Raw genomic sequence first — 26,325 nt, 5'->3', positions numbered from 1 at the left:
ACGAAACATTATTCGTCGATTAAAATAACACAGAACAAAGAGAAACCAGCCTTTGTCATATTTGTTCCGTCCCAACCTCCTTTCTTGTACCTCCTTTTATAGGAATTAAAATGCTATTTATGCCAATTGTATAAAATTTGTAAGCTTATATAAAAAAAAAGACAACCGCTCCATAATATGATTATTTTACCTTTAGCTAGACCACTGAAATGTGTGAGTTAATCTATTTAATGAAACAAATTTATAGTTCTCATTCTTGGAACACATTTAGATGTGATCAAACATGGAATTCAAATCATGAATTCAGCATCACTTTGGTTCATGTTACAACACTAAATTGAAAATATTAACCTTAACAACTGACATTATTTGTTGTATAGTTTAAAATTAAACGGGTAAAGTATAACAATTAATTAGCAGATTAATACGTTTCGAGTTAAGTAATATCAAGGTGTAAAAATAAAATTCCTCTGAAAATAATAGAAGGTAAAATTATCTCTGTAAAAACCGTGGAGACCCGTAGGGTTGTGACACGTCGAGGCTCCCACATTCTCTAGACAATCAGCTCACAGACGGCAGTGATGTTGTCAGCCTTGCGCTCTGGCCGCCATTTACCCCCCAGGAAGATTCTTGGTACTCATTTCTGTTAGTGGCTAAGTCGACCCCAGGGTCATGTTGCGGCTGGAAGTGTTAGTTCAATTGAAAAATAAAATGACAGAATTGGGATTTGAACACGCGATCTTCCGGCTTGTAGCATAGTGCACCAATCAACTATGCTATCGCATGCCCCCTCCGAAAACAATAACACTAAAAGTTCCTGTCATCTGTTACAAAACAAAGTAATAATGACAGAAAGCAAATAAAAAACCCATATATGTACGAGATTGTAAACCCCGTTTCATCCAATCCGCCAATGCGTCCCACTTCATGTTCCCACAGTCTTATGACCGTTGAGCTGGTTCCAGCTGCCTCCTGACAGGCTGCAATCAAATCTATAAAACTGCTGTTTAAATTGGAACGTTACAACTATCCGTAGAGAATGATTTATATATATTGCTTATTACTTCGAGGTTCAACGATAATTTCAATAAAAAGCTAGTATGTAAGTTCATGGCATGTACTGTCTTCGCTCGCTTGGAAACCGGGATCGTGGGATCGGATCCCACTCAGGGCATGGATGTTTAGTTTGTGTGCGCGCACCCGTAGGGTTGTGACTGTACAGGTAGAGGCCTTGCGACGAACTGATCACCCGCCCAAGGAGTCCTACCGAATGTGTAAGATCTAGAAAAACCGAAGTGAACGGAGAAGTTAATGGAGGTAGGCCTAGGCCCGCTGGGGCTCTAGTGTCAAGGAAAATAAAAAATGAGATATAAGTTCATCGTTATAAAACGAATTCCGACGGTCTGTACCCAAAATGAGAGCAGTGAGTTTCAAGCAATACCTTATGTATAAATGGGCAAATGCAGATCCAAGCAAAGAAACTTCGCTGATTCCTACATTGAACTTTTTTTTGGCTTATTTCCTTTATTTCGAAAAATAAATGTAGGCTTATAAGACCTCCATGTTATCTGTGAATCTCTCCTTACGAACTTTTAAATGTCTGGTCAAATCTTTATGAAACTTGGTATGTATATCACGGAACCTGAGTCCATTTCAAGGGCGGCAGTTCACAAATCCCTCCCATCAGTGTGTGTATCCCTCCTGTTGTTACTAGACGAAAGCTGGGTAAAATGTATGCCTCCGTTCATTGCTAGACAACGGCACTGTAAACACGTTATCGCAGCAAAAAATACCTACTACAATACACACATTATGAGCTGCCATATTCTTCCAGTGGCTGTTAGTGATGTGCGTTACAAATGCATTCATAGAATGCGTAACAAGATCTAACTTCATAAAACAGGAGTCTAACAATATCGGACTGCGAACTTCCTTAATGCACAGGCCTGACTTTGGCCTGACTCTATCCAAACATTCAACTTTTCTTCTAAGTTTCGTGTTGTGCAGTGCGACACAGTCCACTTGGTACGTCGGCCACAATTGGACTGTTGTATCAACTCAAGACGATAAATAAGTATGGAGCATTTGACGGAATGAGAATTATTGGCAGGGGAAATCGAAATACTAGCGTAAAGCCTGCCCCATTGTCACTCCGTCCACCACAAATACCACATGACCTAGTGTGGGATTGACTCCAGGCCCCAGCGATGGGAAGCTGGAGGCTAACAGCCTGAGCTATGCCACGCCTCGCGGACGGTGGGTTATCAGGCTGACATTCAAAACGCCTACCTCCAAAATATTAACTTAGAGTCTTATCGCTACGCCAGTATTGGAAAGAACTGAATGTTCCATACCCACAAAGGAACAAGCAATATGTACACGTCTCTTCGGAAAGGCATAGAAACCGTGCCGCGATAATGACGGGTGTCAGAAAGGAACGTTCTCCAAGCGGCACGTCTGGTCTTCCTACTGCTTTCAGGCGTCCTTGCAGCTGTGAAATGTGACCGGATACATTTATAAATATTTTACATAGTATATAACAGATGTATTATATACATATGTAACTTTTGTGAACAGTCCGGCATTTATTTCGATGATGGACCGGTATATTTAGTAACCGACTTCAATATGCCAATCACATACACTGTATCTAGGAAGTACACAGAGTTTCAGTAACTGTACGTAAACAAGAACAAGTCTGCATATTTACGAAAACAGACCGTGACCGCAACCGAGAATCTTTTGTGTAGGAAAAAAATAGCTCTACGCAGTAACATATTCAGTTTAGTTCCGTGACCGCAACCGAGAATCTTTTGTGTAGGAAAAAAATAGCTCTACGCAGTAACATATTCAGTTTAGTTTTACTTCTTGTCAAGGAAAATTTGCAAATAAAAATAAAACCTTTTTCAGGGGGCGCATTGTGACATAAAAAGAATGACAAGTTGTTGAGATGAATATTTGTCGGGCAACTAGGAAGCTTTGTCTATTTTCCATTTAACTTGTACTGTTCATTACTGCCAAATGCAGAAAACATCTAATTTGTTAACATGCCTTTCTAGAATATTTCTTGAGCTGAAACATCGTTTAGTAAAGCAAACCCACACAATGCTGTTTAGTAAAGCCAAAAAAGAACAAAAACATACGTGACGAAAATAGCAAATTCCTGCGAAACAAAGAGAAACCGAAAAGGTTGGCATAACAACCGAAGTATACACTTTGACTAATTCTTTATTTTATTGTTTTCCTCAGTCCTACCTGATTAACGGAATGATAGTGACATCAAATGGGCAACAACTGCAGTCTCGCAAATCCTTACCTAATTAATGCATCAATCGTTAATATATGAAATATTTAGCAGAAGCTACTTTGTTAGATAACATAACAATTGATCAAAAACAGCATGAAAGCGTATATGTTATTTTAAAGAATAAGGAAAAGTGCACTTAAAAATAATTAATAATGAAAAGATGGGCAATTAAAATATTCATATAAGTTTTTACTCGAATCAGATTTTGTGGAAACTCTTAAGGAAATGGTTAATTGAAAGTACTTCAAGTTAAGTTGTCTCTGTGCAAATACTAAAAAACATAATTTTAGAAATTTTATGGAAATTATCCTTTAAATTTTGCATTTCCATAAGAGACCGAAGACTGTTGACCCCGTCATTAACAGAACAAGACGTACGCAATATGTTACGACAGCCACTTCCTAATATTCGCATAAGCATTAAGAAAGCATCGGTAGATGTATTCCCGGTAAAGATTTCAGGTTTCGCCGTTCAGTAGTCCCGTTAAAGAAATGTCACAACCCTCCAAGGAGTTAAATGTTTTTGCAGGTTCTTGGTTTACATATAATATCACTTAAAATTCACGAAAACCTATATTGGTAGGGTTAGCTGAAGGTTTAGTACAAAATTTGGGCAAGAGTTTCACATACAAAAACAATAGAAAATGTCCACAATAACATGTATAGGGAAACATTTATTTTGTGAGTTACAGCTGAAGCGGTACATTTAAAACAAGTGCTCAAATTGTCCCCCATGCAATTCAATACACGCCTCGACACGTCTCTTCGTGGCCTTCCGCATCCGTTCAAAAATGCCAGGGTAGTTGCGGATAGTCTGACAGGCATCCACACTGCCATGAAGTGCCTCTTGGTTGTCAACAGGAGCTGCATGCACAAGGAGTTCTCGATGTTCCCACAGGTAAAAATCCAGAGGATTCAGATTCTGGAGAGCGTGGAGGCCATGCAGTTGGTCTTCCTCTACGTATCCAGCGGTAATGATAGGTGTTCAGCTGTAACTCCGAAATTATATGTTTCCGGACACATGTTGTTATGGGCATTTCTTCTTCTTTGTGTATCGGGAATTCTGATTTCATTAAAATACATTTTAGTCCACATATAATTCTGAAGCAAAATAATTTCCATTTTTATGTGGGAACATATTTGCGACAAACATCTTCTCTATAAAGTGTATGCATTTATAATTAAGCATAAGCTTAAATCTTCATTCGAAAAAATACACACTAAAAGCGTATCAATTCATATGCAGGTGGATATGCACTTGAACATCACCAGCAATTTCAGCCAAATGGAATCCTTGAGCCAGAAGGCGTCCTGGAGTCGGGAGACGGCCAAGCAGTACCCGAAGCACGTGTCCATCTTCCGAGGAGCGTCTCTTTACGCGCGTCTCGCACAGCCCGACGCCCTGCACGAGCTCGTGCACGCGCGTCCTGCTCCGAGCTACAGCCTTGAGACGTCCACAGACGCATTCAAAGTGACACAACATGGAGGAATCATCTATGTGTCTGACGTCACTGCTCTGTATGAAGCACCAAGCTCCCTCAAGTGAGTGTTCAGTAACACCTTGCTATCAAACAATCTAATCTCTGTCAGGCACATCCGATTTGCATTGCCGGAACCTGTTTTCTTGAGATTTTGAACTACACATTCATCCTACAGAGCTGTTGCCGAGTATGATACACTCTATGTTGTTATGCTCACCAGGAAATGTCCTTTCAGCCATTTTATGTTTGATGTTCCTGAAGACCACTTCATCTTTTGTTTCGCATGCTTTTCAAATTCAGTCTGGCATATAGATTTATGTGTCTGAGAACAGGTTATGAGCAATGAGTTTGACTTAGTGAGGGAAGAATGTGAGAGAAAGTTGCATAATGAGGACCCTCATGATTTGTGTTCTTCTCCAAATGGTCATTAAATAAAGGATAATTAGATGATTGGGGCATTTAACACATATAAAAGAGATGGTAAATGCGAAGTGTTCAGAATGCTGAAGGGAGTGGTTCACTTCGAAGACCTGGGTGTACATGGCAGAATAATATTAAAATAAATCTTAAGGAAATGGTGAAGGATGAATTTATGTTCTTGAATGGATTTACTTGGTGACCACAGAAACGAACCTTCAATTCCACTGAAGGGAACATATGTCCCTGGCTACGTGAAAGACCATTAGCTTCTGATGAAAGATCGCTGGTTGGGGATGGTTAGTAAACTCTGATCAGAAGTATAAAAGGCAAACCGGAGAATATGAAATAAAAGTAGAATGGCGCGAGACTGTTATATTATCTTTAAACTAAAAGCCCGTCAGTTCTTCAAATCCTATATTACGTATATCTAGTCGTTGGGCATTGTGACGAAATATAGAAGTAAATAATGTATTTCAGCATCATTAATCTTGCTAGCAACACTGAAGTTCATAACGCCCACTTTCACCGCAAGAGTGCAGTACTAGTTGGACATCATCTACTAGACATAAAATCTTCCCTCCTAAAAGGAATTAGGCTTACTTAGCCCTCGTCACTTCAGTCAGAAGGCTCTAGTATGCTATTTAATTCATGACTAGTTTTAAAACCACTCCTACGTGTATATAGCAGGATTCAGGATAACTCAGTATGTATAGCGACTGGCTACGGGATAGACGGCCTGGTTTCAATTCCTGGCAAGGACAAGAGACTTTTCTCTTCACCACAGCGTCTAAACCCATCCTAAGGTCCATCCAGCCCCCTGTCTAATGGGTACAGGTAACTCTTTACCCAGCGACAAAGAGGTAGGGACGTGAAACTAACCACTCCCTTCCAGCTCGTGCCGAAGTCAAGATTGGGCTTATATTTCCTGGCCCTCATGCGTCTTCATGACGTGATGCTTAACTAATTAAGCACTGAGACAACTTCACTTTTACCTCATGTGCAGCATGTAGATAAACTTCCCATTGACATATAGGTCCCTTCTTCGGTGTATCAGTGGCGTAGAACCTGTTTACAATGAAATACCCCTAGCTGCATTGTAATGAACCAAACACAGGGCCCCCTGCCCTCAGTAACTCACGGTCACCTTGTGTTTCATTGCAGCCTCACAATCGTTGTGTTGTTTCCCGACAACAAGTTCGACAAAGTGTTAATGCAAGTGGATATAACAAGTGATGCAGGAAAGGGGGCTTGTAATGAAACCACGTGGTGGCAAAATCAGACGGACAAAGACTGGATCCTGTGTTCTGAGAAAGATAAGCCGAAAGCTTGTGAGGAGCTGTGTGGCGTCGGCACGGGAAAGGCCGTCCCTGTCAACGAGGACTTGTAAGTACACACGATGGAACTTAGTCTGTCCGTCCGTCTAGTTGACCCTCTTCAACTACAGATAAATCATTGAAATTATTATTGACATATTTTAACTTGACATGAATACCATGTAATTGGTGTCCCTACAATATATGATGTTATTTACGCCCTTACGAATACTACTGACAGGCCAATAGTGCGAAATTCAGAGGTGCAGGTACTAAAGGTTCATTCGGTGGAAAATTAGTTAACTGTCTGCAGTCGAACACCAATAAAAAGTGGATGTTTTATAATGATGGAAAATATTAACGCTAACCAATCAGATGTTTTGTATAATAACTGTAAGTTTCAGAAAGTTGACTTTTGGACAGTGTGCAATGATACGTCACAAATAAATTTGATTGAGAACACGGATTATACACAATCTTGAAACGTCTGGTCTGCGAAACCCTCAATTCTGCCATTTTATCAGCAAGTCCGTATAATACTCGTTACAGTGACACGCACACTTGGCATGACAGATGTCTCTTACAAAATTTAAATTTAGAACAACAAAACAGCCAATATCTGTGGTCAGTTTCTTAGTTCGGCCATTAGTCGTCTGTTTTTATATTGCTAATGGGGTGGGACTAAGTCCCTTGTACTGTGGCCACTTCTGGTCTATTGTACCAGCCCCAGATGATAGGTGAGGGTGATTGTGGAGCGATTGGTGGAATGAAGATTGGCAGGGGAAATCGAAGTACTCGGAATAAACCTACCCCAGCGCCACTTTGTCCACCACAAATCCCACTTGACCAGACCCGGGATCGAACCGTGGCCGCCGCGGTGGGAAGCCAGCGACTAAACGCTTGAGTTATGGCGCGGTCTCATTAGTCGTTAGTCAGTTCTATAATTTATAGTGCATTTGATAGGCAATCAAATTAAAACTGCATGTTTCATATTAGAAATTTGGAAAAGCAGAAGTTCTCATCAACATCAATGACCATCGTCTTGGTCTGCTCCATTTGCAGGGATAAAAACTCTTCATTTTCTTATGACTCTCATTCTTAGTAGCTTCTTCCTTTCGATTTATATCGAAACAGCAGCTCTCAAATTCTATTTTCAGGCACTCTTTGCCAGTGTTCTGGTACTGGTAGGTTTTAATGTTGTATTGATATCTGTTATTTCCAGTTTCTTTGTAATATCTTCATTTATAATTTTGTGATTAGTTATTTCGTATCCTAAGACTGCTCTGAGAAAAGCAATTTGTAATGCCTGCAATTTATTTTAATTTGTTATTCCATTAACACCCGACATTCACATATGTGTGAAGTTATAACTCTAGGCCTATACAATTATATTAATATTTGCATCCTAAAGTTCGTCAAATAAAGTTTTCAAACGCACATTTCCAGAAAATCTCCGATAGGAAACAGAGGCTGTATGTGGAGGGGCAGCAGAACGCCTTTACCACATGAAAACCTCACAAAGGATTATGCTACCTGCACTGCAGATATCGACACGTGCCCAGATTTCCTGTGTGACCCTCTAGAGAAACTTCACTTCCATATCTGTCCGCAGGACTGCACAGGTAAGTTCTGCTCACGCTACGAGGCACAATCTTCGCAATCATGAATGGACGATAAAAAGTTTCCTTGTATTACGTAGAATCTGAAGAGTTGTACTTGTGATGGGAACTAGTAAGCAGGAATCTGAAGAGTTGTACCGGTGATGGGCACTAGTAAGCAGAAGAATAAGGACTAAAATACACAGAACACCACAAACAAGTTATTTTCACTTCGGCTTAGTCTATAAATATATTTTTTTTTCAGATATATGGGAATGACAATTAGAAACTCAAATTCAAAAATAGTTTGGCTATCTTATATATATATACGCACGAGTATATAAGTAGATAATACAAAGTCAATGCAAATAACTTCCAGTCACTATTAACCGAATGATGGCCATGGAAATCGCATAAACATCTACGTGTACATGAACAAACGTGAAAATTTTATTCGTTTGAGAACATATCAGATTTGGAATTAATCAGAAATTCATGGCTTAAACCTGAGAGAGTAGCAATTGTAATATCAGCAGTCATTTGAATAAACTCTCTGTGAAGATCATTGAAAACAAAACATGTCAGCCATCTGGGAAAGAAGACGTTTCGTAGCAACTGTAGTAAGAATTCAAATCGTCACCCCGCCCACATGTGGCACGACAAAGTATACTGCACCTTGCTCTTACGAACCTGTCGATCTATTCAAAGTGGCTGAAATAGAGTGCCCAGTTGCAAGGAAGGAACACAACAGTCTAGAAACAAACGTTACAGTTTGAACTCTAGTGAGAACACAGGGACATTTCTTTCAAATACTGTGCAATTTTTCTGTACCGTACGTTTTGATGACGTCACTAAACCTTGTAGGATTTGAGGTTCTCACATCGGTGGTTATGAATAGTTCTGTCTTCAGAAAGAGCAGGTAGAACTCTTGTTACTTTCTTCATGATATTTCCTTGCTTGGCTTATTCTTCGGCAGTGAAGATGGAGGTGATCTCTTCCTCAGAAAATTCGGCTGTCTTTCAATGGACTACACAGTGTTATATCCCAGATGACAAAAATCTTCGTAAGATTTTTTTCGAATATGGTGTACAACCATCAAAGTACAAATTCATTGTAGTTACAAGAACTAAAATCTCTTTTTAAAGTAGAGGGCCTAAGGGCCCAGTAGCGGTGACACCTACAGCACACGCTTCTCGTCTGCATCCTTACTGCTCAAACGTACAGGGTTCTACGTCAGCAATTCTCGATGCTAATTTGTCACTTCAGTAGCCGGGACAGCTCAGTCGGTATAGAGACTAGGCTACGGGCTGTACGACAGAGGAATCAGGGTTGGACCCACGGTCTCTGGAAGAGACTTTTCTTGATAACATCCTGACAGGCACTGGGGCCCATCCTGCCTCCTAACCAATGGGTAAGATAAATTTAAAATGGCTCCTGTACTTAACTAAGTAAGCACTACTCCACGAAGGCGTATGGGGGAGTGGATATATAGATCCACGTTTTCTTGACCTAGGCACTAATTGGAGGTGAGTGGTCAGCTTCACGTCCTTGCCGCTTTACCTCCGGGGAAAGAGACCCCGTTACTCATTTTATAGGGGCTGAGTGGATCCCAGAGCCGGTCTGGAAGTTGTAGAGAAGAGAAAATTTTCATAGTCCTACCAAGGATCGAACCTCGACTATTCGGTCGGTCAGCTCACATACCGACTGAAGTATGCTGGCTCAATTGTAATAGTATTAGCCTTACCTACTTTTGGACATGGTGATTATATTACAAGTTATATAGTAGTGACTCTATTTAACACATATTAATTCAAACTGTCCTTAAACTGCATATTATTCGACGGTACAGGGGATCAAAGTATTACATTTCTTTCAGATATGGTGACGGGAGCTGGATATCAGAACGAGGGAACTAACAACAACCTTGGAATAGCAAGTGCGAGCAATAAAGTTGTTTGTACCTGCGACCCTCATTACAAGTGCGCCTGCGCTCCTCCTGGCAGGGGGCAAAAGAAAGTTTCCAGCAATGCACCGACTACGGTGTCATCATATAACGTCACGACGGCCTCCATGTTCACCCAACCTCCGAGGGATCCAAATGTGAGCGCAGAGAGAGGTGAGTTGTCTGCTGCCTGTCTGTCGTCGGTACCACATTCTGGCTGTCGCTTATTCATGGTGTACCTGCCGTCGCATGGGATGTAGATATATCACAAATAATAAGACAATGGACAGAGGAAGTTGTTTCCTATTTTATGGTATAAGAAAAAAAAATTCGTGGCATTAGTCCGCAACTATATCGACCGAGCGACCGCCGCTTGTCGGCGAAGCTAGTGCCAATTTTATCTGATAGAGGATGTCGCGTGGTAAGAGCAATGAATCCCCACGACCGTTAATTTCGGTTTTCTAGATCGGAGCCGTTACTTTTACATTCAAGTAGCTCCTCAATTATCCTCACGAGGCTGAGTGGACCCCGTTCCAGACTCACTACTTCTCAGAAAATCTGGTAGCGCCGGGAATCGAACCCGGGACCTCTGGATCTGTAGCCAGGAACTCTGACCACTAAACCACAGTACATATCGGTATAATCTAAAAATACTGATGGAGCAAAGAAAGCCAGTAGCCCGTTGATATATGGAATGCCACGTCTAAAATCTAATTCCTGTGCGTTACAATGCACCAGCCTATCGTGTTTCACGCCGCGCCGGTAGGAGAAAAATACTGATGGCGAGCACATGCGAAAATAAGCTATAGTGTTATGGTATGGTAAGTACAATGCACAAACCAATTATAAAATGTAATGGTGGAGATCCGTTGTGGCTAGCTCAAGATCTATGGTTCTTTACCCCAAGTCGAACTAAGTTCAGAGTCAATTGTTACAAGGCCAAGTATGAAACAATTTCGTGACAAATGAGACGGGTAGACTGATCGCCTGCTGTACACCTGAAGGCCTTGGCACATCCGCGTGGTAGATCCTTTGTATAAGGGATAGCAGAAGAAAAGAGACCTGCTTTTACCCAATATGAAAGTGTGTCACTTTGACTGCTACGAACTCCAAATTAAATGCTCTGAGATCCAAGTGCCTTTGCACTCAAGATTTACCGAAATAATTGTTTAAATGTTTGTACCAAGCACGCTACATGCCCGCCCATCCCCGTCCTTTGATCTGATTACCTGAATTATATCTAGCCTAGGGAACAAATTAAGAAGATTTTCGTTACTAACCCTTTAAAGTCCGGTGGCTCTATATGTACCATTTTACTTACTCGCTCACTCATGGAGCTGAGCCCTTCTTGAGGAGCCGCCAATTCTGCAGCTACTCAAAAATTTCCCACAATTTTATGGAACCCAAGGTTCATTACCGTGTTCACAAGAGCCCTCCACTGGTCCCTATCCTGAGCCAGGTCAATCCAATCCACACCATCCCATCCTACCTCTCTAAGATCCACTTCAATATTGTCCAATTACACACGCCTTGGTCTTCCGAGTGGTCTCTTTCCTTCTGGCTATCCCACAGATATCTTCTTCTGCCATATTCGTGCTACATGCCCTACCCATCTCATCCTCCTTGACTTGATGATTCTAATTATACTTGGAGAAGAGTACAAGTTATAAAGCTCCTCATTATAGAGTATATGTACCACTTTAACAGACTAAAAACTCTGCATCTTCCCACGGTGCGTGTTTTTCTTATAATTCTCACAATAAAAAGAGATTTTCCTTAAATATCATTAACACATTGATCTTTGTAGCGGAAATATGAAGTATTCCCATTGAGGTACGAACTGAAATTTGACATATTTAGACAAATTTTAGTATTTAAATGGGTAATTGCCTCCATTCTGTTATTTTCACACTCGTAGGTCGAGTATTCTGTTACTACCTCCATGGAGTAGAGTTCTTCTAGAGTAGATGCTGAAGAAGAAGCCAGCCCTTTACGGAACTCAAAAATACAGAACAGTCTATTTTTAAATATACAGTCGCGGACAGCTGACATGGGGTGTCCCGCAGCATGGCGGATCAACCCCGGACCAGTACATCATCGTAAAGAAGACTACGTGAAAATGTTAAGAAATGTCACGGATAACAAAACCGACGCCACTTAGCCTTAGCTCGATATTCCATTCTCTAAACACTATATCCTGTCACGTGGAATTAGGTCGAACTGGAATGACTTGTTCATCTTTTCGCCCGTATTGCTATCACATTTTATGTGCACTTATTCTTTATGATGATATTATTATTTATATATTTAAATGCTCCCCTGTTCAGGTTACATTCCAACACAATTAGCACCAAAACAATCAGCATCGCTACGAGAGCTACCGCCGCTGTTGCTTTATTGTGACTATTATCACTACTAGTATTGCCGTTAAGCAGTCGCTATCTGTAGGCCTACTCCATACATCAGAGCTCCCGTACAATCACAACACAAATCAACAAGAAAGTAACAATTAGTGTACAAGGTAAAAAATGATAAAGCTTTCCTTGTAAGAGGCCATGAAGGCCCATAGGATTATGAGGCGTCGAGGCTGCCATATCTTCTAGACCAGGCATGTCAAACTCAACTTGTACAGAGGGCCACCTCAGCCCTATAAATAATAGTCCAGGGCCTTACTTCAAAATAGAANCACATATCGTACAGTTTTAAAAAGCGAGACTGTGACATTTTTTACAAGTATTAAACAGCTTTTCCATATGTAAAAAGAGAGATTAAACAAGAAATTATGTTAGAAATAGCAAACATTTAATTTCCTGCAGCCTGCTAATTTATGTCTGCGTGAGACTTCTTGTCTTCTGGTCTGCTGGAAAATTGTCTTTACAAAAAATATTTCTACTAAAATTTTAATATTGATTTTAATATCAATTAGCTCTAAAAGTTGAGGGGCCGCACTTTGTGGCTATGGGGGCCGCATGTTTGACACGGCTGTTCTAGGCAATCGGCTCACAGATGGCGGTGAAGTCGTCAGCCTTACGTGCCAGCCGCCCTCTACTCCCTCCCTCCGAGAAGAATCCTGGTACTCATTTCTGTTAGAGGCTGAGTGGACGCCAGGGTCATATTGCAGCTAGAAGGATTAGGTAAATTAAAACATCCAATAACCTCAACGGGAACCGAACTCACGACATTCAGGCTTGTAGCATAGTGCCTCAATCGCGTACCCAACCTGGTAAAATTAGTGTAACAAATATAATTCAGCTGTGTTACCTGTGAGAACACATTCTAGGTTATTCTTTTAATCACTGTCATAATATAGATACCAAAACCTTCAAATATGTATGAACTTCACACATTTATATAAGACTGCAAAAAAGATATTCATTCACAGAGAAATTAAGAACAGATTAAATTTGGGGAACCTTTAGTTTCAGGATCTTTCCTCTCCCGTCTGGTATAAAAAATTTAAAGAATAAAGTATAAGAAATTTTAAGATTTAGTAACTATTTGTATGGATTTGAAGCTTGGTTTCTCGCCGTAAAGGAAAATCATCGATTTGGGATGCTTGAGAATAGGGTGCTGAGGGTAATATGTGGACCTCAGAGGGAGGATGTAGCTGGACGCTGGAGAAAGCTGCAGGAGGACCTTCATAATTAACACTCTGCATCAAACATCACCCGTATAATCAAACCGAGGGGGAAAAAAAAGATGGGCGAATCATTAAACACGCACGGCAGAGCTGAAGAATTGATACAAAATTTAGTTGGGAAACTTAAAAGTAAGAAAATATTTTGGAGACCTAGACTACGCGGGCAATGCTAAGAAGAAGTGTCTTGAACAAATAAGATACGACGGTGTAGCTCTGTTTGCCTCAGGATATGAACTAACACTCACATATTATGTACACCGTACTGAACAATCCAATTTCATGAAGAGTGAAGAGTTTTTCGAAAAGATGAGCAAAGACCAGCGTTTCAGGAATGACTCTACTTCGTGAAGTTAATTTAGTTTCTTCTTCACAAGGAAACATTTTAAAAGCAATTTCCATTAGTAACCCTTTTAGAGACACATTAGAGATATAATTAAAATAAATAATGAAACCTTGTCAGCTGCGCTGGTTATATAACTTCTAATCGAAATGCTTGTGAATAATTATCAACGGTGAGACGCAATACATGGATAAATGAATGCTTTGTTTTGCATCGGTGTATTTAAACACGCATCCTTACATTGGTTAAAAGAACGTCGGGGGAGCTAACTAGGAATTATGAGAAAGGCACAACACTGTGGCTTTGACCGATTTAAATGACCAAGAGTTGCCCAGAAAGTCTGACTAACACAGCGAAACCCCTTCTTTTGGATCTCTTGTGTTTATATCAATTGATATTTGTAGATATTTTTAAAATGTTCTGCCCTTCAGCCGATTATAATCCATTCAAGTTCACTCAATTCTGTTTTCTTGGCACTATAGCCCCAGTGGGCCTAGGCCTACCTCCATGAACTTCTCCGTTCACTTCGGTTTTTCTAGATCTTACATATTCGGTAGGACTCCTTGGGCGGGTGATCAGCTCGTCGCAAGGCCTCTACCTGTACACACAGAAAAACGCACACATACAAACTAAACATCCATGCCCTGAATGGGATTCGAACCCACGATCCCGGTTTTCAAGCGAGAGAAGACAGTACATGCGTTAGACCGCTCGGCCACCGTGACCGGCAGTTCACTAAATTACTTTCCCAAAAGAACCCGCGCCCCACCTCAAACGACTAGTCGCTCCCCTAATTGATTGGATGCCCCACACTTTTGAAACCATTGTTACAAGGTATGTTACACAATATATCATACCCCGATCTATGAAGCTGAGTAACTGATGTGGAAATAAATAAAATATATGTTGTTGGATTAACTTACAGTCCCAGAACCATTTATTTTGGTTATCAAATTTCTTATTAAATCAGATGTTGTCCACTCACCCCAGCGCGGTCTGACGCGGTTAGATGGGACAGTGAACAAACACTTCTTGGTATGCATACTAACCACCAGGATTGTCTATACTCTTTCAAATTGTACACATTTAAAATACGATTTACAGGTTCAGTAAGTTTCACTGTAATAAACAAAACACTAAAACACAATTATGATAAGCTTTAAACACTATTGCACTTACCATTGCCCACTAGATCGAGCGTATGGTTGTCTTCTTCTGTGTACGCAGATGGTCGTCTCACTTTATTGTTCCCATGTTGATGTCTAATGCAATTCACTCAACAATGTGAATCCGATTAATAATAAATAATTATAAATCGGGAACAAAACATTCTGAAATTTACTACTAAAATCAATAAATTACACAGTCATTGAGATAAAAGGACTTGTAATTCTGTAAATACGATGTAAAATTATACATTGCGACTTGTTTTACACGTAATGAAACTTATCATAAAATTCTTTACATGGTAATAATAACCTCACGTAATCTTCGGCTAATAAATTTTATGTATGAATTTATTTAAAACTGATTCTTACGTAGCCGCATTCAGTATCTTATTTCCGGTGTTTTGTTCGCTGTTACCATTTTACACTAACTTATTTTCATCATAAAAATCATGCACAGTAATACCGTTTGTTTACACTTGCCAATAGACGGCATTAAATATGTTCCACGAATGTCTCGCAGTCCACATCGCTCTCTCCTTAGACACAGGGCATCACAGAGTGACGGACGTGACGGAGACAACGGCACTCCGTTAGCTCCGTTAGTCAGTGAAGGAGAAGTCATGAACCAAGAGAATGACTATGTTCTCTGTTACTCCTTTTTGACGTCTTTGACTGTGTCTTAGAAAAACACATATTCCTTATTACCGTTAAGCGTTCAACAGAGATAGCTTTTTAATGTTTAATTACTACAGTGTTCTTATATTTTCCTACTCTCTTGAAATAAACACGGTTTTTTCTCTTTTGAATATTGTTGTAATCAAACTAATTATATTCTCTCGGCATGGAAGAGAGAGAGTACTTTCATATGAAGTCAAGCCACTGTACGGACCACGTCACGTCATACATTATGAAGTCATCTTTAAAAACGGAAATTCCTGTATAAGTACCTTTGCTTTTTGCACCGAAATATGAACAGAAGTGTGCTGAGAACAGAATCTAATAACTTTCTAACAGCGATATATCGGTCAAAGTCACTGCATGACTGTGGCGCACTCTGGTACCCATAGCAGATCCAGCATGCCCGTAACTTGGACTGTCGAGCAGTATCGGTTGATGGTGCCTAGTGAGTTCCTTCACAGAGCGTCAAGAAGTACACGACGACCGAATGACAGCTGAAGTACCAATATGAATCATATCAGTAATTTTTAGGAATTCCATTCCACAAAAATAAAAATTCTTTGAGGACAAAGTGCATTTTAAAAACAAATTCACGGCAGATGAAGACTACACTGGAATGTTACAGTTTACTGCTAACACATGCTTCCAACTAAAACATGAACTACATTTTCATAACATTGTATCCTATTAGACAGAACTAAGAAATGAAGATTGTATATCGTCACTCAAACCTCAGAAATAGAGTGTCTTATGTGTACGATCGCATCGTAATGGATGATAATATCACCGCAGCCCGGAGGACGGTGACGTCAGCTGTTCCAGAAATACATAACTTATGCCCTCCTTATCTAATCTGAAATAACGTAATTGAATAAAAATTACATGCGTATGAATAATTTAAAATGCCAACGAGAATGTATCCTGCGTGCTAGTATAATATTTGAATAAAAGTCCATTTAATATTCATCTTTTCTAAAATCCAGTCGGAATTTTATAAGAAATTTGTTTTTTTTTCCAGATGCCCTCCCCAACTATCGGAAATAGAACAGCATATCCCGCAATTGATGCAAGCACACAGACTCAAGATACTGTGGCTTTTGAAATGAACCGCGAGGATATGCCCCGGCCACCAGCTTCAAGTAAGCAGTAGCCCCCCCCTAACATTCAGACAAGCGCCATCCCATAGTTACCAAACCACTGAACCAGTCAACTAGGCCACTTCACTCCACTAAGACAGCCGGGATGAGAGTCTTAAGTGTAAAATTCGGCGAACCACCTAAAACTTTGGCTATACACGTAGTTAGTTACTCGAGTAGCCTCAGTTCATGAACTGAACACTCGATTAACCACGCATCTCATCTCTGGGTGCAGCATCCCTTTAGTCATGTGGATGTTTACGAACTCCTCTCCGTTTCTCTGTATCTGCAACTCCAGCCTCAATAGTAGACTGCCCTACTCATCTTTCAAAATCAAGTTTTTTTTTTCAACGTACAGAAAATTAAAAAAACACTACTCATTTTTTGCCTGTGGTCATGAAAACGTATTTGTGGCAGAGCAAGCTCTTATAAAGGTATCTCCCCGCGAATGTATTTACAATATGGCGAAAGTAATGGTAAAATCGCCCTTATGCTTACTTAAGTACTACGACATGAAGACGTATGGGGAATGGAGAAATAGCTCCACCATATTTTGACCTCAGCACTAGATAGAGATTAATAATAAAATTCACGCTGCGGCCGCTTTACGTCCCAGGAAAGAGCCCCAGGTACCCATTGGATAAAAGGCTGGGTGGGCCTTTCTTTTTTATTGCTAGTGGCCACTTCTGGCCTATTGTACCAGCCCCAGATGTTAGGCGAGGGTGATTGTGGAGCAATTGGTGGAATGAAGATTGGCAGGGGAAACCGAAGTACTCGGAGAAAACCTGCCCTAGCGCCACTTTGTCCACCACAAATCCCACTTGACCAGACCTGGGATCGAACCCGGGCTGCCGCGGTGGGAAGCCAGCGACTAACCGCTTGAGCCATGGCGCGGTCCTTGGGTGGGTCTTAACAGCAGGTCTGAATGTTGTGGAGAAGAGAGGAATCTCTTGGCCCTACCGGAAATGATACCCCCACTGTCGGACCCGTAGCCCGTCGCTACTGGCTATTTTAAAATCATTTTCGCTGGTCTTCCTCAGGCGCTGCAGGAGAATACCGAAATAATTTCTTCAGGCAGACATACACTACGATCATCTGCTTTTGAATCATTAATCACCACTAATTACCATTCTCTGGTCTCTTTCCAGACCATAACAACCTACACAGTTGAAACAGCTTCTTAATTGTTTTCATGGACGTACACTGCAGACGAACGGGACCAACAAAAGAAATTGTTACTAAAGAGACATGCAACAGAAACCTAAAAGGCGAAAACAATCAATTATTTTACCCGCTACTAGTCGTAAGTCAAGACGAAACCTGCCCATCAAATTAAGTCCTCTTCTATGTCAGCTACATTATTCAGATTATTAAAATTCGGCCGGTCACGGTAGCCGAGCGGTCTAAGGCATACCTGTTTTCGCTCGCTTGGAAACCGGGATCGTGGGTTCGAATCCCACGCAGGGCATGGATGTTTGTGTGCATTTTTCTGGGTTTGTATACAGGTAGGGGCCTTGAGACGAGCTGATCACCCGCCCAAGGAGTCCTACCGAATGTGTAAAATCTAGAAAAACCGAAGTGAACGGAGAATTTCGTGGAGGTAGGCCTGGGCCCACTGGGGCTGTAGTGCCAAGAAAAAAAAATCGGCGTATTTTCTGATTTCTTAATTTATTGAATATCACCCTCTTAGATTTAGTGTACACATATACATACATAGGCCTACACATCTATGACGTGACATGCTACAACCTCAGTAACAAATTAATCGCGGTTCGCTGTTACTGTGAGCATGACCTGCAATATCTCAAGAGAATGCTGCAAGAATATCTTGAGAAAGAAAAATACAGTCGGAAACTTCATCTACTCTACAGGGATTTCATTATATGTGTGTCGTCGCAAGGCAGTCGGAAGTTTCACCGAGTTAGATTTCGGCAGCTCACTTTCCAAGTATTTCCGCAGCGGCATAAATTGAAGGCCCTGTATTTCACAATTTATTTCTCCTATATCCTTCTTCTGCTGGTCACAGTGGCCCCGCCGTCTGAGGCATACAGTCTTCGCCCCCTGAAACACTGTGGTCGTGGGTTCGAATTCCACTCGAGGCATGGATGCCTGTGTGCGTTTATTCTGTATTTGTGTTGTTCTGGGTGTAGGTAGAGGCCTTGCGATGGGCTGATCTCTCATCCAAGGTGTTCTCTCGACTGTGTATAAATTAAGAAACTGAAAAAGCGAACAATGTCCAACAAAGGTATGTATAGCCATAACAGAATACAATATAAAGCCCCTCCTTTGCCTGACTACTATAGATCACTATCTGCCGTTTCTAAGCCTACAAGAAGTCAATCCTTAGTGCTACTTTATCCGTACTTGTCACCTTGTAAGCTGTGTTGACTTGGGATATCTTTCTCAGTTGTATTATTATTTCCTCCTAAATGCTAATGAGTAGGCAAGTCTGAGTGCATTTTCCAAAATCACATACCGTATTTACGCATGTATAGGCCGCGTGCGTGTATAGGCCGCAGCACAATTTTCAGACAGAAATTATAAAAAAAAATAATTTTCTTGGAATATTATTTCAGGAGTAGAACACCCTGTATTACTAATTATGAATATAATTTTTTTTTAAATGAAGTGTGATTTCGAATATTTCGAATATAAGCCGCACCCCAGTTTTCCTCTTGAATTTTTGGCAAAAAATGTGCGGCCTATACATGCGTAAATACGGTATATGGGCTGTATACCTGCAAGTACATGGGCTCTTGGATAGTCTCCAATATTGACTGTGCTCTAGTCCTTATGAGCTAAACTGGAGCCGCACTTCGACACTAAAATGTTGGTATTTCTTTCACTGAAGCTATCAACGAGGGGACTTGCGGGGCATCGTGTCTCGTGGGAGTCGTCATAGGGAGCTTCTTCCTGCTGTGCTCCATCACAGGCGTCTACATCTGCTGGAAATACAGGTCTGCATTGTAGTATAGTCAGATGTACTTATTTTTAGACTGTTCATGTCTCAAGAAGAATTCAACAGAATATTAGCACATTGCATACATAATCCAATACGTATATACGTACACACACAGACATAGCTGCATGCATGCATGTCTTCATTCATACACATACACATGCATACTTATATACGTACGCACACACATTCATACGTACACACACACATGCATACATACATACATATATACACGTACATACATAAGTAAGTAAGTCTGGTCAAGTGGGATTTGTGGTGGACAAAGTGGCGCTGGGGCAGGTTTACTCCGAGTATTTCGGTTTCCCCTGCCAATCTTCATTCCACCAATTGCTCCACAATCACCCTCACCTATCATCTGAGGCTGGTACAATAGGGCAGAAGTGGCCGCAGAACAAGGGACTTAGTCCCACCCAACTAGCAATTAAGAAAAAGTAAGTAAGTAAAGGTATCAATGTAACAGGCCACGGAGGCCCATAGGGTTGTGAGATGTTGAGGTTCCCCCATTTTCTAGATAATCGGCTCATAGATGGAGGCAAGGTTGTCAGCCTTACGCGCCGGCCGCCCTTTACCCCCAAGAATATTCCAAGAATATTCTTGGTACTCATTTCTGTTAGAGGCCGAGTCGACCCCAGGGCTATAGTGCGGCTGGAAGTATTAGGTCAATTGAAAAAATCCACCTCATCGGGATTCGATCCCATGACCTTCCGGCTTGTAGCATAGTGTCTCAATACATATACATAATAGATAAATACATTCATAAATATACGTGTGTATGTATACGCAATCAATACAAATTCTAGTTCCAGGCTGAAAGACTGGGGTTGATTCTAGGTGGAAGAGAATTTTCTTCTACGTACCTACTGCATACCGGCTCCAGGTTCCACCGAGACTACTGCCCAGTCGTTGCCGAGAGCAGTTTCCTTCTTTTGTAAAGCCGTGGAGGCTCCCACATTTTCTAGACAACTGGCTCACATATGGCGGTGAGGTTGTCAGCCTTAGGCTTCGGCAACCCTTTACCCCCCCCCCCAGAAAGATTCCTGGTGCTCATTTCTGCTAGAGTCTCTGTCGACCCCAGAGAGACAGTGCGGCTTCAAGGATTAGGTAAATCGAAAAGTCCAATGTCGTAGGGAATCGAACCAACAACCTTACGTCTTGTAGCAAAATGCCTCAACCAAACGTTTGAAACGTTGTCAGTCTTGTGAATTTTAAACACTGTGGCTCATCGGATAGTTGTCAGTTAAATACATGCTCAGAATTACATAACTTTTTCAAGGTTAATTCCTTAAGACTGAGGGTATGGAACTTGGAAATGTTAAGACTATTTGTGAACGAAACCATTTGAACTACATTTAGTGACTGAATTACTCGTAAATTACGCTACAATTTACGTGTATGTTAAGGCCGATCATGAGATAATTTTGACATATTTGAGAATAATTAATTTTGGCGAATAAGCACTGGGAAATTAAACATAAAATGTTCTTTATGCACCGAATGTCAAAATTGGAGCGAGGTTTACATAGAAAATTCTGAATTCTTAATTGTAGATAAAAATAATTACAAAATTTCCTTCGAAAATCCCTGTAGACAAGAGAGCACCTGTAATACCAAGGTGTTGATTGGAGGATAATATTAAATTCGAAGCTCCAATGCTCCATGCGATTGCACAAATTCATAAACATTTTACATTCTTTTAAATCTGATCTTGGGAATGTTCTGACACATAAAGCAGGCTATATCAATTACTGCAGTTCTCGGTATTGCTGTTGTCAACATTATCCTCACCATTGCCATCAACATCATCCGAATCACGTAGCTGTTTTGGTTATAATGAAGGGTACGAGTGTTGCTTTTAGCCTCCACAGCAATCAGTTATTTGCTTTGGCCAGAAGCCTTTACATCGCTCCATTGACTAGTGGGTCATGTCCCTGAGGTTACTGTTCCAGTCGTAATGGATGGCCCTTGTCACAGAATCGGTGATCACTGACCCTGAACACCCTCCCTTTCCCTTGGCCATTACTACGTAACTAAATTGTATACTGTTTTTATTTTCTATTAAATCAGAATGTCTGGAAAAGGAAGACGCGAGCGGAAGTATGTGGGGAGTGTGGCATCTCTTTCCGGCGTCCAGTCGGACTACGTGGACCGAGCACTGCAACCAGGCGACGCTCAACTCCTCAGCTATGACCCAGCAGTTCCTATTGCCTCCCCTGACCCGCGAACAGTGGTAAGTTACGCTTTTCATGCGCCTTATGTTCAATTATTCCTTTCCCCCTTGTTTACTAGGAAGCTGTCTTTCTCCGCTCGCTATCGTTTGCCAAACCTCCTAAGGTTTCTGGTTTAATGTATTATTTATTAACTAAAATAAGTATTGAATATAAGGATTACTGTTTATAATATTATATAATCAATCCATTTTTATATTTTCGTGTTTTATTTCGTTTGTGAGCGTTTTGTATACCTTATTTTGTAGGCGCTGCAATTTCAATAGATGGGTGCTATATCTGGAAATTCGCGGCAAATATCCATCTAATGAAATTGCAGCGCCTACAAAACAAGTTTCTCTGAACCATTGGCTGGAAAGGGCCAGTCTCCACGGCTTCCTATATAGGCTCGGCACGGACCACCCATAGAAAATACATCAATTTCTCAGCAACGGATATGCTGTATTGTTATCAGGCGTGTCCACCCATGCATTTCCTAGCAATGGATGTATTTTTTGAGTATTCATTGCTGCGGGATATGTTTGCCGGTCTTCTACCTAACAATGGATGTCCTATTGTTGAATGTTCGTTGGTTGGAACGTGTTTACCTATTCCTTTCCTATAAACGTCCCAATCTGTCACAATATGAAACCATATGCTTTTAGGATTATAAGGCCCCCTCTCTCCTCCCTCCGGATAACTTTGGAACTAACTTATGGAATCTCACAAAAATCTGAACGAACATCATGGCCTTACAAACAACTTAAGTTTGTANGCAACACAGCGCCGGGCAACAAGGGTGCTTATTACGTGGCCGTTTTCTGTATTGTCCGATCGAGGCTACATGAGGCGCAGCGAAGTCTATTCACAGTTAGTCCTGGAGCTACCTACGAGTCAGTCCTCGAGTTACCTCCGAGTTAGTTCCGAATTAGCCAGCAACCAATCAGTTGTATTCTGGCATTTGGAGTGTACTATTTGTGATACTGCAGATAGCAGTAATCGTAAATCTGTAATTTGGGTGATTGTAAGTGCGAATGTGAAATAAAATTCGCTATATAAAATACGGCGTGAATTTATTTGTCGCGTCATACGCCCAATACGCGACAATATTTATATATTTTATTTTACTTTCTTGGGGTGGGGTGAGAGAGGCCATTTGGTACGTCGGTCACTGACTGATCTATTGTGCCAGCCTAGGACGATAGAAGATAAGTGTGGAGCAGTCGGTGGAACAAGAATGTAGGGGAAACTGAAGTACTCGAAGAAAACCTACCCCAATGCCACTTTGTTCACCACAAATCTCACATGACCTGACCAGGGTTCGAACCCGGTCCACCGTGGTGGAAAGCCGGCAACTAACCGCCTGAGCTATGGCACGGTCCTTGTGCACATATGTATATACAGAGAATATATATATTCTTAATCTGCCATAATTAACACCCACATGGCGGCCTTGCGATCTTCTGATCTGAGTTCTGTACTTGTGTCACTTAATTTGCAAGCCTGACAATGCATATGTTCACAGTTCTTCGAGAAACTAGATAAGTAAATTTACGTAAAATACAGTATGAGGCAAAAGGTGGAGTACTGAAACTCGCGCATTTGCGTCTGTCGACGGGGCATAACTCCAGCAGCACGTGTTTCCAGTAGTGAAAAGGAAGTTGTGTTGTGCAGTTTTTGGAAATGGGTCTCTCGACGGAGTAAAATGTATTCACAGTTGAGTATTATTTCCATTCATACGGAAGTGGTCGCCAGACAACTCGCTTCCTTGGTTTTGAGCGGCCAGATGTTATCGTCCAGAAACCGCTACACAGTACACGTGTGACGCTATGGTGTGCCGTCTCAGCACACGGTATATTAGGCCCCTATTTCATTGAGGATGAGGAAGGCAATGCTCTTACCGCCACCCAAGAACGCTACAGGAACATGGTGATCGGACCATTTTTTTCGGGATTTGAGAAGGTTCTGTCGTGCAAGGGGCCTTCACATGAATAGACAGTGGTATCAACAGGACGGTTTTTCATTTCAGTACTCAATATTTTGGCGCATAAGATAACTCCATAGTACAGAACATGTTTATAGAGTTCAAGCTCTACCCTTTTATTTTGTAGGTGCTAGGTCGGGACACGAGCTATCCCGGCTGGTGACGTTTTTCATGGTTTCCTCAGTCACTCCAGACGGATGCTTAGATAGTATCTCTATTAGGCCACGATCGCTATCCTCCAAATGCTTTCCAGTTCATAATTCACCAAACCGCCCGACACTTTATAGTCTCGACACTGAAGCTGTTGTTAAATAACCTATGAANAAAAAAAAAAAAAAGACAACGTGACAATCCCCAGAAAAGCCGATATTTACGTTTCATTTGATGGCGATAGCTTACTGATATACGGACCCAGGTATGTGAAAGTAAGTATTTCAGCATTCGTATGAAATATTTTCTCTTGAAAATTGTAAACATGGAGCAAAGCGAAACTGTCATGTAACGTGTCAAGATTTTCAGAACCATAAACTTAACTCACGTAAAAATATTTACAAATATAATAGCCCTGTATTTATTACCTTCTAACTTTTGCTGTCCTTTTACAGACATACTGAAGAATTTAAAGGAAACGTGTATAACTCATGATTAGCATTATCATGACTACGTAAGAGTGCCCATTTACCAATTTTTAAGTACAAAAAAAATTAGATTAAAATCATAGACATTTCATGTAACTTCTTTTTAGCCTACACTTCTTATTAACAACAGAAGCAAAGCTTATCATCATCATCATCATCATCAGTAATCTGTCAAGACGACAGGTCCACAGTCTCTTCCAAAACAATTCCTCCACTTAATGCGATCTAGAGCTTTCTCCTTCAAATGACAGTATCCTCTTCTGTCCCCAAGGTCATCCAGCATCTTCTTACGTCTTCTTCCTCGTCTTCTTGTCACTTCTATCCGCCCATCTATCTTTCCTTCGATAGCTTCTTTTAGAAGGCAGTTTCTGCGTAAAACATGACCAATCCAATTAGCCTTCCGTTTTCTTATTTCATGTAGGATATTCCTCTGCTCACTGACTCTAATTAACACTTCTTCATTTCTCACATAATCGGTCCAACTGATCTTCTCCATTCTTCTCCAACACCACATTTCGAAACTTTCCAGATGTTTCTGATCTACTGCCCTAAATGTCCATGTTTCAGCCCCATACAGAGCTATGCTCCAAATGTAGCATTTCACTAGTTTCTTCCTCAAATTTAAGTCCAATTTGCTGGTAAAAAGATTCTTCTTCTTGCTAAATGCAGCTTTTGCCATGGAAATCCTGGATTTAATTTCACAAGTACACCTTCCATCATCTGTTAACAAGCTACCCAAATATTTAAAACATTTCACATTCTCCAGTTGTTTTTGGTCTATCAAAGCTTATAATAACATTAAATATTTTATGTACTTAAAAATTAATAAGATTCTACCAATCGTGTTTTGCAAATTTTCATGAAAATTTGTGAGAATATCTGTGAATTATAGGCCGCCTAACCTATGTACCTTTAATTTCCTTATAATCAACGATATCAAAATGGCAAGTGTGCAATCTCTAACGTGGGAAGCGTAACAGTTCGTTTAAGCGTTGAAATTCATTGTAACCATTTCTTTTCAGTCTTATTTCATTCATTAGATGTAAGCAACTTGTACATTTTTAATTCGTTGTTAGTTAATGTTGATTGCAGTAGATATTGCCAATAATTCCATAATGCCTTGGATTTCAACTCTGTTCGTGACTCGCTTAGATGTGACCGCGGAAGTTTGTTTGTCAGTAATGGTATTCCATCGAATCAAAGACAATAAACCCGGGTATATGCAATGAGCTTTGCACAAATCCTTCAGAAATAATCTCTCATATGGCCGTGAAATGCCTGCAGACATATCCACAGAAATGTTGACAATGATACTAGCAGTGATGGTTTTTGGGATTTTCTTAATATGTATTGAATTATATTTCCTTACTTTTAACTTCAATAGCTTGTTATAATAATAATAATAATAATAATTCAATTCAATTCAATTCTTTATTATTAATGTGCCGAGTCAACAGCCGCAAGGCCAATTACAGACACAGCACAGTGCAGAAGAA

The 26,325-nt window shown here is 40.7% G+C and overlaps 1 protein-coding gene across 1 annotated transcript in view; it reads left to right on the top strand.

The window, feature by feature from the left end:
- The window catches only part of LOC111871455 (proto-oncogene tyrosine-protein kinase receptor Ret), a 252,459-nt gene that overhangs the window by 205,264 nt on the left and 20,870 nt on the right, over nt 1-26,325 (top strand). Inside the window, exons 8-13 of the mRNA XM_023864596.2 lie at nt 4,553-4,848; nt 6,369-6,590; nt 7,967-8,142; nt 9,995-10,234; nt 19,875-19,980; nt 22,068-22,230. Coding sequence (XP_023720364.1) covers nt 4,553-4,848; nt 6,369-6,590; nt 7,967-8,142; nt 9,995-10,234; nt 19,875-19,980; nt 22,068-22,230 — 1,203 coding nt within the window. The remainder of the gene's footprint in view (nt 1-4,552; nt 4,849-6,368; nt 6,591-7,966; nt 8,143-9,994; nt 10,235-19,874; nt 19,981-22,067; nt 22,231-26,325) is intronic.

Source organism: Cryptotermes secundus, unplaced genomic scaffold, assembly GCF_002891405.2.
Source record: "Cryptotermes secundus unplaced genomic scaffold, Csec_1.0 scaffold434, whole genome shotgun sequence".
Taxonomy (NCBI): domain Eukaryota; kingdom Metazoa; phylum Arthropoda; class Insecta; order Blattodea; family Kalotermitidae; genus Cryptotermes; species Cryptotermes secundus.
This window is presented reverse-complemented; position numbering and strand designations above follow the sequence as displayed.